We start from the raw sequence: 18,061 nt of genomic DNA, 5'->3' as shown, positions 1-18,061 counted from the left end.
TTATGTGGATGGTTCACTTAAATGAATTGGTTAATTTAGCTCCTTTCACTTAAATGGATCAGTTCATTTGAATGGTTGACTTTAATGAATCCCTTTATTTGGATGATTCACTCAAATAAATGAATTCATTTGGATGATTCACATAAATCAGTTTAGTTAGACTTTTCACTCAAATGAATCTGTTCATTTGGACAGTTCACTTAAAAGAACCCATTCATTTGCAAGATTCACTCAAAAAACTTATTTAAGTGAACCATACAATTGAACAAATTATTTTGGTAAATCATCCAAATGAGCCGATTCATTTAAGTGAACCATCTAAATGATCTGATTCAGATAAGTAAACAATTGAAATAAACCAATTCATTTAAGTGAACCGTTCAAATTAATTGATTCATTTAAGTGAACCATCTAAAAGTGAACCATCTAATCATCCAAATGAGCCGATTCATTTAAGTGAACCATTTAAATGAACGGATTCACATAAGTGAACTATTCCAAAGAACCACTTCATCCATCCAAATTAATTGATTTATTTACGTGAAACATGCGAAAGAACTGATTCACTTAAGTGAACCATCCAACTGAACTGATTCGCTTAAGTGAACCATCACAATAATCCGATTAATAGTAAGAAATATATTCTTTCTGTGACTTTTCCTTCAAGTTAATATCGTTGCTGATTTCGGTTCTGAAGATCCACTCAGTGATTCAGTGATTGTTCGTTCTTCCGTGTCTCTGTAGATGGCGTTCATTCGGTGTCGGCTCAGTGTCTGCTGCAGGTCACCATCATCACGGACGAGATGCTCTCCAACAGCATCACGCTGCGATTGGCCGACACATCTCAGGAGCGCTTCCTCTCGCTCCTATTGGCTCAGTTCCTGGAGGGCGTGGCCCGCGTGCTCTCGGCATCCCGCGAGGACGTGGTGGTCTTCAACATCCAGGACGACACGGACGTCAGCGCCAGCATTCCTGAACGTCAGCCTGTCGGTGGCGGCCCCGGGCGAGGGGTCACGAGGTCACGGGGTCAGCGGCGGAGGTCAGGTGGAGTTCTTGGGGTCCGAGGAGCTGCAGGAGCGCCTGTATCTGAACCGCAGCCTGCTGGCGCAGATCTCCTCACAGGTACGGTGGCATATTGAGAAAATGTTTTGAATGCATTGTTTTTTTATCCACACTTGAATGTAAGCCTATTTCATTAAAAAAGCAACATTTTGAGCAAAAAGCTGAGAAAATCGCATTTTTATCAAATACTACATCTGGATCATATTCAGTAATATTATTATCAAAGCAAAGATGCAGTAGATGGCTTCCAGCAGTATCCCAGAGCTTCACAGGCCTTTAACACTTTCTAGATCCACATTTCACATTAGTCACACATTGTTAGTGTTGATGATCTCATTATTTTTCATATGCATATGCTTACACGCGAGATCGCTCGTTTCTGCGTCTTCCTCTTCTGTGTTTCTGATCGAGTGATTCTAGATTCATTGAGGAGATGCATAATAGCGTATAACAGTGAAAACCCGGAAAATGAAATGTTTGGCAGGGAAAGAGTTAATATAGTTAAAATAAATAGTAATTGAATTTAAGTTTGGGCTCTATTGTTAATTGTAACCTTATAGTAATGTAAAAGGGCTCCCTATAGTTTAGAGCAGAAGCTGAGGCAGATTTTATCCCTAAGAAAATTTTAATTACAATTGAATTTATTTAAAGAAAGAGCAATTTGTTCAGTAAACCATTGTTTAATTCAAAATAGTTTTTTCCTCCTGCTGTACCGAAACCATACCAAGCCGTGACGTCAAAACCGAGGTTCGTACCGAACCGTCATGTTTGTGTACCATTTCACCCCTAATTTGTTTGTTTTTTCGCAGGAGGTGCTCCCCTTCGACGACAACATTTGCCTGCGCGAGCCGTGCGAGAACTACATGAAGTGCGTATCCGTGCTGAAGTTCGACAGCCTGGCGCCGTTCGTGGCGTCCGACACCATCCTGTTCCGACCCATCCACCCGATCGCAGGGCTGCGCTGCCGCTGTCCGCTGGGCTTCACGGGCGACTACTGCGAGACGGAGATCGACCTGTGCTACTCCAAACCCTGCGGCGCTCACGGAGTCTGCCGCAGCCACGAGGGCGGCTTCACCTGCCAGTGTCTCCACGACTACACAGGTGAGGGGGGCGGAGCCTCCACACATCGTGCTCTCACATTCTGATCAAACAGGGGGCGGAGCCTCCACACATCATGCTCTCACATTCTGATCAAACAGGGGGCGGAGCCTCCACACGTCGCTCTCTCACATTCTGATCAAACAGAGGGGCGGAGCCTCCACACGTCGCGCTCTCACATTCTGATCAAACAGAGGGGCGGAGCCTCCACACATCACGCTCTCACATTCTGATCGAACAGAGGGGCGGAGCCTCCACACGTCGTGCTCTCACATTCTGATCGAACAGGGGGCGGAGCCTCCACAAGTCGCTCTCTCACACGCTGATCAAACGGGGCGGAGCCTCCACACGTCGCTCTCTCACATTCTGATCGAACAGGGGGCGGAGCCTCCACACGTCGCTCACTCTCACATTCTGATCAAACAGGGGGTGGAGCCTCCACACATCGCGCTCTCACATTCTGATCAAACAGGGGGCGGAGCCTCCACACGTCGCTCTCTCACATTCTGATCGAACAGGGGGCGGAGCCTCCACACGTCGCTCTCTCACGCGCTGATCAAACGGGGCGGAGCCTCCACACGTCGTGCTCTCACATTCTGATCAAACAGGGGGCGGAGCCTCCACACGTCGCTCTCTCACATTCTGATCGAACAGGGGGCGGAGCCTCCTCACGTCGCTCTCTCACACTCTGATCAAACAGGGGGCGGAGCCTCCACGCACAAACACGCCCACATCCCTCTCTCATATTCTGAAACTCACGGCGATGAAATATTCACGCTGTTCTCATAAGAGCGCTATAAGGAGTTTATGAGGAGTCATGTTTATGAAGTATTTTGTGGAGGTCGTGACCTCTGTCTCTGCTTGAGAAGCCCCTGCAGGTGTGTTTTGATTGCTCTGATGCTCAGAACATTATGAAGAGAAACGGCTTTAGATTCCAGTCACGTATTCAGACGGTACAGTTTCTCTCAGAACTGGGTTCAGCTCACGACCCGTTTGAGGGTTTGTGCCTGCCAGAACACTCGATAATCACAGAGAATAATAGATGATACGAGATGACGTGACAGCGAGATCTTCAGAGATGAGATGAGGAATGTGACAGTCAGAGATGAGATGTGATGAGGTTATGAACGGTATATATACATAATTTGATTATCCGAGATGTGATAATCAAATGCAATGTGACAGTCAGAGATGAGATGTGATAATCAGAAACGAGAGATGATAATCCGATGGGAGATGTCATGATCAGAGATGAGATGTTATGATTTTCAGATCAAATGGATTAGGTATGATATTATGAGGAAAAAATAAGAAGATCCGAAATGAGATGTTATTGATGAGGGATGAGATGTGATAATAAAATGAGATGTTATGATCATGGATGAGATGATGAGGCATACCTACTTGAGATTAACCAAAGATAAGATATGAATGAGCAGTGATAAACAGAATTGAGATGTTATGATGAGGTAAGACTTAATGAAGTGAGGAAAGATGATCGGAGATGAGATGTTATGATCAGGGATAGCATGAAGCAAGATTGCATGACATGATTTGAGATGTGATGATCAGAGAAAAGCTCAAATGAGATGTGATGGGTAGAGCTGAGCATTGCAGATCTTGTTAGCTCCTGTGATAAATGATTTGTGATGTTCCTCGTTTGTGCGTCACTTTGGGTAAAAGTGTCTCCTAAATGAATAGATGTAAATGTAAATGAGACGATGAGAGCTGTGATGCTTTAAAATGCTCTGGAGTCAGAGATCAGAGGTGGTTCTGTGGTTTGAATCATGTCTGATCTGATGTAGCAGGTGAGATTTGTGACAGTCTTCTGGCAATCGTCTTACGAATGCAGTTCCCAGAAGCCATCAGCGCCTGTGATTCGCTCTGAATGTAATATAATAGATGAAGTGTGTTGTACAGCTCTTTTAACACGATGTGTGCCGCAGCCCACATGTTATCATTACATAAGATCTGCGCTCTGTGTGTGTGTGTGTGTGGGCCGCTTCACGTAAGAGTGTTGTGTAGGTGTACAGGTGTGTGGGAGCTTCAGCGTGTGTTTGTAGAGGACTGGAGTGTATTAAAAGCACTATGAACTGTCTCTCTCTCTCTCTCTGGTTCTGTCTGTTTCTGGCTCCTGCTGTCCTGCCAGCTGCTCCTCCTCTGTGTGTGTGTGTGTGTGTGTGTGTGTTGAACATGAGTGTTATTTAACATGTTTGTGAGTCATCTCATCTCATCTCTCATGAGATCTGTTCATTTTGATAAGATGAATGATTCATACTGCAGCCGGAGAGAGAGAGAGAGAGAGAGAGACAGTCGGAGTAAAAGCCGTGTTAATAATTGATGTGATCTTAGCAGACACTGAACTGATGTGACGATGAACTTCAGCTCGTGAATCACAATCAGCAGTGATAATGTATTTTATGCTGTAAGTAGGGCTGAATTATGACCACAACGAGTGAGTGAGACAATAATCACACAATCCATTCCAGACAATATTTATTGTAGTGAATCACTTCAAACAAACAGTTCATAACGATTCATTTGAATCATAGCTCAACAGTGAATCCTGTATGTTTTTTTTTTTTGCAGTGAATGTTTAGTCAAAATGAATCAATACTGAGTTTTAACACACGTTCCTGGTCTTAATGTGAATGATTCACCAGTGATGTTATTCATTTTCACACTGAATACTGCTGTTTAATGTGTTCAGTTCAGTTACAGTAGATTAGTTGTATTACACTGCAAAAAAAACATCTAAATTTTGTAAGCTTTTGCTTAAAACAAGCAAAAATATCTGCCTATGCAGTAAGAAAAATAATCTTAATTCAAAGGCTAAACAAGACTATTTTTCTTGCCCCATTGGCAGATATTTTTGCTTGTTTTAACATAATTTTGATCATTTTGTTCAGAAAATAAGACATAATATCTTAAGTCATTTTACTTGTCAAGTAAATTCATCTTGATTCAAGATGTCTTGTATTTTGTCTTGTTTTCTAGTATAAGTAAGAAAATCATTTTTTGAAGTGTAGTCACACACCCATAGAATGACCCTGACTCAAGATTCATTATAGTCTGTCATTAATATGATTCATTTGAATCATTGCTCAACTATGAACCCAGTGTAACGGAACATTTGGTCAAGATGAGTCAAAATGTGTTTTGATTCAGTCATAAAAATTGTTATACTGTATTTAGTTAAATTGATATGTTAATACAATTTTTAATGAAATATGAATAAGATAACTAGCTACCATTTCTTAGTAGTTTGTAAGGTAGTAAACTGGTTTTCCTGAGGCGTGCTGTCATTCGACAGACGCCGGTTTCTCGTCGTTGCCCTTGGAATTGAAGAAGGAGCTCAAACATGAGCGTCAGGTCATTAGTCACTTGATAATGGCTGTAAACGAGGGTTTAACGAGGCTGACCCTGAACTGACTGCGGTTGTTGGTTGCTTGAGTTTTGTCGGGTTCACGCTGAACTTCTCGGAGGATCATGTCGAGTGTGTGTATGAATATGGATGAGCTCTTTGATGTGGAGCCCGTATTTAAAGCTCTGACCTCGTTTCCCATCAAAGACCTTCTGAGAGAATCCAACACACACCGCATCAATATTTCATCACGCGCCGAAGCGGCCGCAAACCCAGGGAATGTGTGTGTAAACAGGAAGATGGAGCGACTGGCACGCACACAAATGTTTCCGTTATGATGAGCGTGACCAATCGTCTTTTGTGTGTCGAACAGTGTCGCCTTTGTCTTCACACACACACACACACACAAACACACACATACAGTCTTCCTCACGTTCATCTTCCTCCGTCTTCACTATATGTCTGTTTTGTTACCCCCAACCATAAGAAAGAAAACTCAGAAGTGAAATCTCTTAGAAATCTCAGTTTTTCTCTTTAAAAGTAATGAGATGAAATAGAGATCAAGCTGAGAACTTTGTTGAAGCATCTTGATGTTTCTCATTGGAAACAAACTAAATTAATGTCATTTTTGTCAATTTTGTTCGGGAAGGGTTATTGAATAAGTGTATTGTTGTATGTAAACTTAAACTTAAACTTAAAACAGTGATACTGATCACCACAGGACAGAAATAACACAAATGAGATATTTTTAATATCTTACTGGTTTCTCAAGAGCAATGAGATTAAATGGAAATCAGATTGTTGCTCTAGTGTATAAATGGGTATGTTTTGAAGCATGACTGCTGGTTTGAGCTGGTTCTTAGCTGGTCATGAGCTGGTTTAAGTTGGTCATGTTCTAAGCTGGTCCTAAGCAACTAGTTCCTGCTCAGGACCAGCTTAGGACCAGCACATGAAGAGCTTAAACCAGCTCATGACCAGCTAAGAACCAGCTTAAACCATCTTAAACCAGCTCAAACCAGCTAAGAACCAGGTTAAACCAGCTCATGACCAGCTTAAACCAGCTCAAACCAGCTTATGACCAGCTAAGAACCAGCTTAAACCAGCTCAAACCAGCTCATGATCAGCTAAGAACCATCTTAAACCAGCTCATGATCAGCTAAGAACCAGCTCAAACCAGCTAAGAACCAGGTTAAACCAGCTCATGACCAGCTTAAACCAGCTTAAACCAGCTCATGACCAGCTAAGAACCAGCTTAAACCAGCTCAAACCAGCTCATGATCAGCTAAGAACCAGGTTAAACCAGCTCATGACCAGCTTAAACCAGCTTAAACCAGCTCATGACCAGCTAAGAACCAGCTTAAACCAGCTTAAACCAGCTTAAACCAGCTCATGACCAGCTAAGAACCAGCTTAAACCAGCTTAAACCAGCTCAAACCAGCAGTCCTGCTTCAAAACATACCTAACCAGCAGATGCTGTTTTTTTCAATAAGGATGACTGAAATGTCGTTAATATGTGAGTTGTTTCTCCTCAACAGTAATGAAATAAAATTGAGATCAAATTGAGACATTTGCTTAATTATCTTGATGTTTCTCCCGAGGAAAAAGATCATCAATATCATTTAAACATTAACATTAATCTCCAGAGGAAACAAATATGAGAAATGAAATCATTTTAGTATCTCAGTTGTTTCTCCTAGACAGTAATTTGATTAAATGGAGATCAAATGTAGATTTCTGCTGAAGCATCTTGAAGTTTCTCTTGAAAAAAAGACAATTTATTGAGCATGTTAAAGTAGAATCATTAAAACATAGTGTAAATCATCCCAACAAGAAGGAAAAATCACAAATGAGGTCTCTTTAGTATCTCAGTTGTTCCTCCCACAGTGAGATTAAATGGAAATCAAACTGAGAATTTCACTAAAGTATCTTGATGTATCTCCAGAGAAAAAGACTTCATTCTGCGATTGATCCCCACTGGAAAGCAAAATCACAAACGAGGTCTCATTAATGTCTCGATTGTTTCTCCGGGAGATATAATGAATATTCGTAAAGTCTCTAGTGGCTCATTTGTTTCTCCTGAGAGAAAGAGCCCATTAATCTCACTCGTGTCTCCTCCAGAGTTTCAGAAGAGATCTCAACTATGTCTCAAACTGTGCTCAGATTTGCTCAAGAATCCAAAGCGTCAATCAAAAGTCTGATATCTCAAACGTTTCTCGTCAAATGTTCTCTATATTCTCACTAGTGAGTCAGTTGGGCCTGTTTTAGGAGAAACATCTGAGACACTGAGATCTCTATGAAGTGAGATGTAAAAGAGCAATAATGTGTTCAAACTCTTTTCTCTTTCCAGGTGAGCGATGCGAGATCTCGTCGCGCTCGGGCCGCTGTGCCGAGGGCGTGTGTAAGAACGGCGGGACCTGTCTCAATCTGCTGGTGGGCGGCTTCAGGTGCGAGTGTCCTCCCGGAGGCTTCGAGAAGCCCTTCTGCCACATGAGCTCCAGGAACTTCCCTCCGCAGACCTTCATCACCTTCAAGGGTCTCCGGCAGCGCTTCCACTTCACGCTCTCGCTGTCGTGAGTATTTGTCACTGAGATGAAGCCGTCAGCCGTGTTTGTTCGTTAGTCAGCGAGTCAATAACGCTTAATGAAGCTCCTTCTTCTGGATGTTTGCTCAGCGTCTCTGGAGCTTTTATCCGCTCGTCTCGGAGCGTTATATAACATTATCCAGCACTATTTGTGGCAAATATTTTTATACCCAGACGTCAGTGTGGTCGTGTTGATCTGTCCGTCTCGAATGGGAAAACAGATGCACTGTCCGGATGCTCCTCTGTCTCGGCTTTGCTCTTTTCTTTCTCTCTTTCTCTCGCACTTGTTTGCTGATGAATGCTCTGTCAGTAGTCTGTTTAGCGTGTGTATAGACTGTGTGTTTTGCTCGGAGACGTTCAGGACTGATGAGGGCTTTTTTGCGCGGGTTGCTCGGCGCTGATTCTTGTGTTTCGAGGGATGTTTTTTCTGAAGGTTTAAAGGGTCATATTGTGAGTTTCCAGGACTCAAAACCTCTGAAAATGTCCAAAATGGACTTGGCGTGATCATGCACATTTACACCAAGCATGAGGATGTAGGACACCAGGAGAACAAAAAAGAAATGAGTTGAATATGATTTACATAGGCGCAGTAGCAAAAACAGACCGTCTTTTATTGTACGGATCAGAAGGAGGGTGTAAAGTGATCGCGAGAAACTCAATTATGGCCGTTTTTGGTGCATGAAACCTCCAGGAACGTGATGAGAGGAGCTCGGGGAAGATATGAAATGTATGAAACGACCCCATTAACTGTGCCAGAGATAAAGGAGGATGTTGGGGTGATGCTGAAGGAGAAATGAAGGGTGTGTGTGTGTGTCTCTGGAGATGTGATTATTCTCCTCAGTAACCAGGTCAACAGCACTAAACCCCACGGCAAAACCACAGATACACACACTCGCTCTGAGATTTTAAGATTTAAGTGATATCTGGTGCAATATTACCAGAGCATTAATGCTCAAAAATACCGACTCTTATTTTTATTATTACTGATAATAATATTAATATAAAATAGTATTGTTTTTTTATTAGTATTAATTGTTGTGGCTGACATATAAATTAAATTCAAATATTAAATTGTCACAAAACATGAATAAACATGAAAAATAATTGTTAGTTTTTTCTGTGCTTCAGATGCTTTGATCCAGATGAGGAGCGCGTCTGGTGCTGTTTGTGCTGGAGTTTCTCCTCCTCCGTGTTTTCAGGTTAAATGTTCACCTGCAGTGTAATAATAACAGCGAGGTGTTTTATTTTCGTCTGTTTCCTGCCGCTTTGTGAGCGTTTGTTTGACTCGGTCTGTTTTGGCTGTCGTGTTCGCTCCTGCTGCTGCTCGCTGACCTACTTTAACTTTATAAATGTGAGACGGATACCTGTGAAGATCTGCATCACTACAACAGATACTGACTGCTTGTTAGCGCTGTTCAACTCAATCTCTAGTTCTAGTGCTGATAGTGAGAGCAGAAGATCACAGAGAACAGCCTGGCAGTGTGTGTTTAATCTACTGATGTTACTGAGTTTAATCCGCACGGACATGTTTGGACTGCTCATGTGAATGATGGACTTAAGGATGTATCCACACACACTCATCATTATAAGTCTCTCCTGTCGTTCCTGGGCTCGTAATCCTCTGTAAATCTGGTTTTCTCCTGCAGGTTTGCGACTCGAGAGCCTGACGGTCTGCTGCTGTATAACGGACGCTTCAACCAGAAACACGACTTCATCGCTCTGGAGATCGTTAACGAACAGATCCAGCTCACGTTCTCCGCAGGTAAACATCAGAACCGTTCGTGTGAGAAAATGCAGCAAAAGCTCATTGCGAATTATCAGCTGATTCACTCGTCACAGTGCTAAAATAACGAACCTGACGTCATTGGCGCAGATGTCACATGACCCAGAAGCTTGTATTTAATGTCTGTCAGTTGAACTAAGAGTCTGCTCATGAGCGTGTGTGTAATTTACCGCGGTGATCTGTTGACCTCTGCAGGAGAGACGAAGACGACGGTGTCGCCCTTCATCGCCGGCGGAGTGAGTGACGGCCGCTGGCACACGGCACACGTGCACTACTACAACAAGGTGAGTCCACAGGATGTGACATCACAGCTGCGCAGGAAGTGTCTTTCAGAGTCTCAGAGGAAGGGTCTTTCTTGGGTCTCGTGACTGATCTGCTGCCGCAGGGTTGCGTGAGTGAAATGTAGGACAGATTCGTTTGTGTTTGTGTGTGTGTGACCTCATGCATTGTGCTCGACTCCTTTAAGACGACAGTCAACACACACACACACACAGGGGTCAGAGGACAGCAGCGACGTCACTTTCATTTGTAAATGCTTGTTCATGATGTCAGTGAATGTGATTCATCATTGCTATTTTTATTTAGTATTTAGTAATATATGTACATATAGTCAGACATTTATAATCAGATCTGATCACATCTGTTTGTATGTGTGTGTGTGTGTGTGTATAAGAGTGTGAGTGATTGTGGAGTGGGTGTGGTTTACCTCATTATTTTATGACCAGTAAGCGACTCTCAGGCCCCGCCCCTGTGCTGCTCTGATTGGCTCGTTCAAACTCACAGCATGTGTGACCTGCAGTAGCGGGTTCAGTCTGAGAGGGGTCGTGACCTCTGTGTGATGAGATCATTCATTAAGCCAGGCTCGTTGTGTCTGTTGGTGTTCGTTCGAGTGGAATCAGATGACAGTTTGAAGTCACTCGTCTGAACAGACAGAAATCAAGATGAAGCTCCTCACACATCTGTCCGTCTGTCTTATTTTCTATTCATATAAGATTTATTTTTACATTGATATTTTTTTTTTAATAAATATTAACTATTTTAAAATATACATTTATTTAGAATTCATTTTTATAAATATTTGACAGCTTTAAATTATTTATTTGAATTACACATGTGATTTTTCCACTTTCAGTTCGGATTATAATAATATAATATAATATACCTAAACGATCATATATTATTCGAAGGTGCCAGACAGATAAAAATACACCAGAAATGAAGATGAAGCTCGTCACTGTCTGTCTGTGATGTATTTTCACGGTTGTGTTTGATGCTGCTGTTCTCTTGATTGTCCCGTCTCTCTCTCTCTCAGCCCGTCCTGAACCGCGCAGGTCTCCCTCAGGGCCCATCCGATCAGAAGGTCGTGGTGGTGACCGTGGACAACTGCGACAGTTCGGTGGCGCTGCGCTTCGGTCACATGATCGGAAACTACTCGTGCTCCGCCCAGGGCAGCCAATCAGGATCCAAGAAGTAAGAGCGCGAGTCTGACGAGCGCTAATCTCCAGTAATAGCGTGACTGTGTAATGTTGTGCTGTTTTGTGGCAGGTCTTTGGATCTGACGGGGCCGCTGCTGCTGGGCGGCGTTCCCAAACTCCCCGAGGAGTTTCCCGTCCAGAGCCGCCAGTTCATCGGCTGCATGAAGGACCTGCGCATCGACCAGCGGCACATCAACATGGCCGGATTCATCGCTAACAACGGGACCCTAGCTGGTGATTAGTGCTACTGGATCTTAGCACTTTAATAGCTTTTTAATAGACTAGAAAATTATGTTGGCATTAGTGGAAGTACACTGGCATGGTTCAAATCGTACTTATCTGACCGCCATCAATTCGTAGCAGTGAATGAAGAGGTATCATACCTATCACGAGTGCAGTATGGAGTACCTCAAGGCTCAGTACTAGGACTTTTCGCGCTTTACGTTACCCTTGGGAGATATCATCAGGGATCATGGTGTTAGCTTTCACTGCTATGCTGATGATACTCAGCTCTATATTTCTTCGTGGCCTGATGAAGCATATCAATTTGCTTCAACACACTATTTTTATGTTTAATACTGTAAAGCTGCTTTGACAAAATCTGTATTGTAAAAAGCGCCAAAAAATAAAAATTGTCAATGACAATGTTATCCCGTAACGAGTGAACGATGTGTTTTCCCAGGATGCTCGGCGAAGCGTAATTTCTGCAGCACTAACCCGTGTCTGAACGGTGGCAGCTGTGTTGATCTGTGGGGTTCGTTCCGATGCGACTGTCTGCTGGGATTCGGAGGACGGAACTGCGAGAAAGGTGAGTGACGTCACGTGAGCCGCTCGTCCGTTAGCGGCGGATCGTTCATTAACAACATGTCTATCTGTCTGTCCACAGTGATGCCCAACCCGCTGCGTTTCCATGGTAACGGCCTGTTGTCGTGGCGGGATCTGGCCGCCATGGTAACGGTTCCGTGGCACCTGGAGTTCATGTTCCGCACGCGGCAGCCGACGGCGACGCTGATTCAAATAAGTTCAGCGCAACAACACAACCTCACCATACAGGTGCAGTTAAAACACACATTTACATATTTACACTGTTTTTACAAATGATAACGGAGGCTTAGTCAGCTTTAACTCTGTTCTGGATACAAATACTCCACCAAAATATGGTTGGTTAGGTACACACACACACACACACACACACACAGATATAAAACACACACAGTTGAGCAGCTTCAGCAGCAGGTGCACTGTCTGATTTTTGTATGTGTCTGCAGCTCCACCTGCTGGCTGTGTGTGATATGACACCTTTTTGAAAAACACCATAAATGTGACAGGTTTTTTTGTTCTATGTATTTCCTATTGAAATTTGGAGTGGGACATTGATAAGCTGATACTTGATTCATATAATATTTTATATGAATATATTATACTGTCATGTGTATGATTCATCCTAGAGCGAGTTTGATTGGACAGGTGTTTGTGTAGTGCATAATGATGTCATCAATGTTTTTTTGGCCTCTAAATGAGGAATGGACATCACTGAGTGTGTGTGTGTGTGTGTGTGTGTGTGTGTGTCAGCTGAGGGAGGGTTACGTGCTGACGTCGGTCCAGCGTGGCGAGGACTCCACCGTGTCTCGTGTTGATGATGTCACAGTGAGCGACGGCCAATGGCATCACCTGTTGCTGGAGCTCCGAGGCCCATCGGCGGGCGGCATAACGGCGGCACTGAGCCTCGACCACGGCCTGTACACGGTCAGACATGAGACAGCTGACCTCGTCTTAAAATATTACTACATTTATTATTTTATAGTTTAATACAATTCAAATGTTTTGTAAATACTTTCATAATTTGAATTTATTTACCAATTTAATGTAGATGTAATGTGTGTGTGTGTGTGTGTAGTCGTCTATGGATCTGGACTCTAAGCTGAAGGGTGTTAAACTGAAGACTGTGAGTGTCGGCGGAATCAAAGACGGCAGGAATAAAGTCATGAGTGGATTCAGAGGATGTGTTCAGGTGATCATCACACACACACACACACACATAATCATCACAATCACACACACACATCATCACATGTGATTGTCCGCAGGGTTTGCGTCTGGGTGGCTCCGCCTCAGCTCCTGTGTTTCCCAGCATGCATCAGGCTGATGTGGTGAACGTGGAGTCGGGCTGCAGTCTGCCGAACCCCTGCGGGTCGAACCCGTGTCCGGCTCACAGCGACTGCAGCGACGACTGGGACACACATTCCTGCAGATGCCACAGCGGTCAGTTATTCACTTCTGTGATTCGTTTTTGTTTTGATATTTTCGTTTTGAATTAAATTGCAGTTATAGTTGTATTATTTATTTAATTGAAATATTTATTTAGCATTTTGGTGTGTTTTTGTATTGTTTACACATGACAACAGGTTACTATGGCAACAACTGCAGTGACGCCTGCGCTCTGAACCCCTGCGAGCACCAATCAGCATGCAGCAGGAAGTCAAGCTCCGCCCACGGATACACGTGTAACTGTCCCAGCAGCTACTTCGGCCAGTACTGCGAGAGAAAGTACGAGAACTTCCTGATGATGCTGAGATTCAGGGCGCTGTGATGACGTGTGTGCTAACATGAGTGTGTGTGTGTGTGTGTGTGTGTGTGTGTTCAGGACGGATCTGCCGTGTCCCCGCGGATGGTGGGGTGATAAGTCATGTGGTCCGTGTAACTGTGACACGGCTAAAGGATTCGACTCCGACTGTAACAAGACCAGCGGCGCGTGTCGCTGCAAGGTATGATCAAACTGTGTCTTTAGTTCATGTTTTTAGTTTTGAAAATGTTTATTAAATCAATTATTTATATTTGTGTTTTTTTTATTAAATTGTATATTTTTTATTATAATATTTAGATTAGATATTATTTAATAAACTATTATTTATTTAGATTTATGTTTTACTTTTATGTTGTTTAATATATTGTATAATATTTTATTATATCATTATAATCAATATAAAATTAAATTTAAGAAAAAGTCTAATGAAGGGCCTGCATGCTCAAAATGTCACGCTATGCCAAAGTTTTTTAAATACATTTTTGATATTTTTGGAGCTTTGGTGTTGTCGACTTTACATTTAATTTTTCTATAAAAAACATTATACAATTTATTAAACAGTATAAAATTATAATAATGTACTGTTAAATCATTACATTTTTATATTGTTTAATAAACTGTTACATTTATATTATATTGTTTTAATTAAATTTTAATTTTCTTTAAAAATATTTTTGTTTTTATTTTAATATTATTTAATAAATTATAAAACACATTGTTTTTATATTGTTATTAAACATAAAAATAAAATAAAATGTAACAGCATAACAAAAGTTTAAATTGTTTTATTACATATACTTTTATATTGTTTTAGCACATTTTAAAATTCACTAAATTTTAAATTTTGAATCCTATTTAATTTTGATATGGTTAAAGTTGTAAAAAAAACATATTGTTTTTTTTTAAATATTTTTTAATTAATTGATTTTTTTTTTTTTTTACTATTTCATTTTAATATTGTATAATAGGTTATTATTATTTGTTCTATTATTTTATTTTGTTTAGAATATTTTATAATTTATTATTTTTTATTATATTATTAAATATTTATATTTTAATGCTAGTAAGTCCAAAAGTCATCCAGGTTTTCCCCCCAAAAAGCAGAAACAATTGTCATCACGTTACACAAATCCCACCAGACTGCAGTTGGATATTGATATTGTTTCTGTGGTCAGGACAATCACTTCCGGCCGGCGGCGAGCGCGGCGTGTCTGCTGTGCGACTGTTACGCCGTGGGCTCGTTCTCGCGCGCCTGTGACCGGGACAGCGGTCAGTGTCCGTGTAAGCCGGGCGTCATCGGGCGGCAGTGTGACCGCTGTGATAACCCCTTCGCTGAGGTCTCGTCCAGCGGCTGTGAAGGTCAGATTCTCAAACACACGCTCATCATGCTGTCATGTGTGTCCCACGACCCCTCTGTAACACGCGTGTGTGTGTGTGTGTGTGTGTGTTCAGTGATCTACGACAGCTGTCCGCAGGCCATCGAAGCAGGAATCTGGTGGCCGCGGACCAAGTTCGGTTTACCAGCGGCCGTCTCGTGTCCGAAAGGATCCATGGGTACCAAACAAACATTTCACACTCACAATGTTATTTCAACATCATTACTACATTAAGAATGGTCATTTTATCTAAGTAGGTTCAAGAAATCAAGAAATATCAGTATTTCTTATATATTTACTTCAGTATTTGAAGATTTTATTTGAAGCTTTACACTAGATCCACATGAAACATTAAAAGTACAAAACAGCACCGTACTCTAGATACAAAAACATTTTTAAATTAATTAATACATTTTTATTTCCGTTTTATTCAAACTTTGAAATCAATTGTCATTTACTTTGTGTTAAAAATATTGTAGTGGCATTGCATTTGTTTGCAGGAACTGCATTTATAACATTTTTATTAATTTAATTATCATTAGTTCAGCAAATTCAGTGAGATTTTTGTGATTCAGTTTAGCAAAATCAGCTAGAAAACATTTAAATCCAGAAAAATTAGTGAAATATTTGTACATTTTGTTGACTTTCACACCAGATTTACATGAAACAATAAAATTCCTAATGCTAGCTACAAAACAGTATTGTTTTGTTTTGTTTTTCATTTAATTTGCATTAAAAAGCCGTTTTAATGGCTTCAACTGCAAATCATTATCATTATTCATTACCAATCATTTATAATTTAACTTATTTTTGGAATTATTATTGGTTAAGTAAATCCAGCAAGACTTCTGAGTATCATTTGAGCAAAATCTGCTAGAAAACTCTCGAAAATGAAGTAAAAAAATAAACCTATAAACTACTAAAGCTATCTACAAAAAGGTATTTGTTTTTTTATGCTATTTAGTCAATAATTTTTACATACTATTTTAATAAAGTTACGTTTGTCAGCAGGAACTTCAAATTGATTTATTTTTAAATTTTATTTGATATAGTTTTACATATATCTAATATTTTAATTGCATTGTATTTGTGCGCAGGAACTGCGATCCGTCACTGCGACGAGCACAAGGGCTGGCTGTCGCCGAACCTCTTCAACTGCACGTCTGTGAGCTTCAGTAAACTCAAGACACTGGTGAGAATCTCACGCAAACCTCTCGCGATACAGCGCGATCTGCGCATCCTCACTTGTGTTTTCATGTCTGCAGTCGGAGCGTTTGGCACGTAACGCATCTCTGATGGATTCCGGTAACGTCCAGCAGACGGCGGCGCTGCTGTGTAACGCAACGAAGAACGCGAAACAGTTCTACGGCAGCGACGTGAAGATCGCGTATCACCTGACGCGCGCCATACTGCAACACGAGAGCAGCCAGCAGGGCTTCAACCTCACCGCCACGCAGGACGTCTTATTTAACGAGGTACGCGTGCATAGTGCTAACATGCTACGATAAATACATTGCGCAATTTATTTTTGGTGTGTGTGTGTAAAAGAAACATGCATATTCAGTTACCTCATCATTTAAATAACGCAAAAAATAACGCATTATGCCTCATTGGTTGTTTTTATTAGGAATACTAGTTCACATTTTAAAAGTAACAAATTACGAACAGGTACAAACTAAAAGTACTCACTAAAATTTTAAGCTTTGTCAAAAAAATTCTCTCATATGTAGCAATGAAAAGTCCATTATAATGCATTATTTCTAAATTGTTCAACGAATTATTAAATGTGTTTATAAATTTGTTCAGTTACCTCATTTAAGTAATGCACAAATTAACGCATAATACCCGAGTGAAAAATAAATATACTAAAATCTATTTGAAATACTTTTGTTTCATGCTAAGTATACTACAAATACATTTACATATTTATATGCTTAATAAAAATACCCTGTAAAATACCTTAAACTGGTTTACGTAAAGTCTGCTAAATTGGAATAACTAATTTTGTACTTAATGCACTTTAATTATGCAGAAGTAGAACAACTAAAGATACACTTGAGTATATTTGATTGTGCTAAAGTGGAACTATTGCAAGTAACTAAATGTATAAATTATAATTTGTAACATTTTATTAACTGTAAATCCACTTAAAAATCAAGAGAAATGGGAATATTTGTAGATTTTAGTTGAACTTTCTCACCAAATTCACAGAAAATATTTTATATTTATTGGGAATGCTAGATTTTGCATTTTTAAAAGTAACGAAGTAGTTACGAACTAAAAGTAGTTCTCAACTTTTGACTTTGTGATTGGTCGCTGTGGCAGCACCTGATGCACGTGGGCAGCGCGATACTGTCGGCGGAAACGCGCGGACACTGGGAGCTCATCCAGCAGACGGAAGGAGGCACGGCCACACTGCTGCGACAGTTCGAGGAGTATACGAACACGCTCGCGCAAAACATGAGGAAGACCTACCTGAGCCCCTTCACCATCGTCACGCCCAACATCGGTCTGTTGTTTCATTCCTTCACTGATTTATATGTACACATCCTCCATCCGTACAAAAATGGACGAACAAAATGATTGACATGCCAAGAGTGTTTCTGATTGGCCAAAGATCTGCAGGCCACGCCCACAACCTCTTTGGTCAGTGATAGTGACGCATGTGATTTATCACATCACAACATTTCATTGAATTCTGTCAAGGTCGTGGTGACATTTTATGTATGATAGAACGC

At 41.2% G+C, this 18,061-nt stretch overlaps 1 protein-coding gene across 1 annotated transcript in view; it reads left to right on the top strand.

Annotated features, from left to right (window-relative positions):
* Positions 1 to 18,061, top strand: part of celsr2 (cadherin, EGF LAG seven-pass G-type receptor 2) — a 50,663-nt gene that overhangs the window by 20,556 nt on the left and 12,046 nt on the right. Inside the window, exons 2-21 of the mRNA XM_058759990.1 lie at positions 745 to 1,010; positions 1,051 to 1,122; positions 1,872 to 2,163; positions 7,872 to 8,094; positions 9,752 to 9,867; positions 10,084 to 10,172; positions 11,201 to 11,358; positions 11,434 to 11,597; positions 12,046 to 12,171; positions 12,250 to 12,416; positions 12,936 to 13,109; positions 13,261 to 13,374; positions 13,451 to 13,625; positions 13,769 to 13,910; positions 14,008 to 14,128; positions 15,123 to 15,306; positions 15,400 to 15,501; positions 16,421 to 16,515; positions 16,589 to 16,798; positions 17,649 to 17,832. Of these exons, the coding sequence (XP_058615973.1) occupies positions 745 to 1,010; positions 1,051 to 1,122; positions 1,872 to 2,163; positions 7,872 to 8,094; positions 9,752 to 9,867; positions 10,084 to 10,172; positions 11,201 to 11,358; positions 11,434 to 11,597; positions 12,046 to 12,171; positions 12,250 to 12,416; positions 12,936 to 13,109; positions 13,261 to 13,374; positions 13,451 to 13,625; positions 13,769 to 13,910; positions 14,008 to 14,128; positions 15,123 to 15,306; positions 15,400 to 15,501; positions 16,421 to 16,515; positions 16,589 to 16,798; positions 17,649 to 17,832 (3,174 nt within the window). The remainder of the gene's footprint in view (positions 1 to 744; positions 1,011 to 1,050; positions 1,123 to 1,871; positions 2,164 to 7,871; positions 8,095 to 9,751; positions 9,868 to 10,083; positions 10,173 to 11,200; positions 11,359 to 11,433; positions 11,598 to 12,045; positions 12,172 to 12,249; positions 12,417 to 12,935; positions 13,110 to 13,260; positions 13,375 to 13,450; positions 13,626 to 13,768; positions 13,911 to 14,007; positions 14,129 to 15,122; positions 15,307 to 15,399; positions 15,502 to 16,420; positions 16,516 to 16,588; positions 16,799 to 17,648; positions 17,833 to 18,061) is intronic.

The sequence above is a fragment of the Onychostoma macrolepis genome, chromosome 22, assembly GCF_012432095.1.
Source record: "Onychostoma macrolepis isolate SWU-2019 chromosome 22, ASM1243209v1, whole genome shotgun sequence".
NCBI classification, from domain to species: domain Eukaryota; kingdom Metazoa; phylum Chordata; class Actinopteri; order Cypriniformes; family Cyprinidae; genus Onychostoma; species Onychostoma macrolepis.
This window is presented reverse-complemented; position numbering and strand designations above follow the sequence as displayed.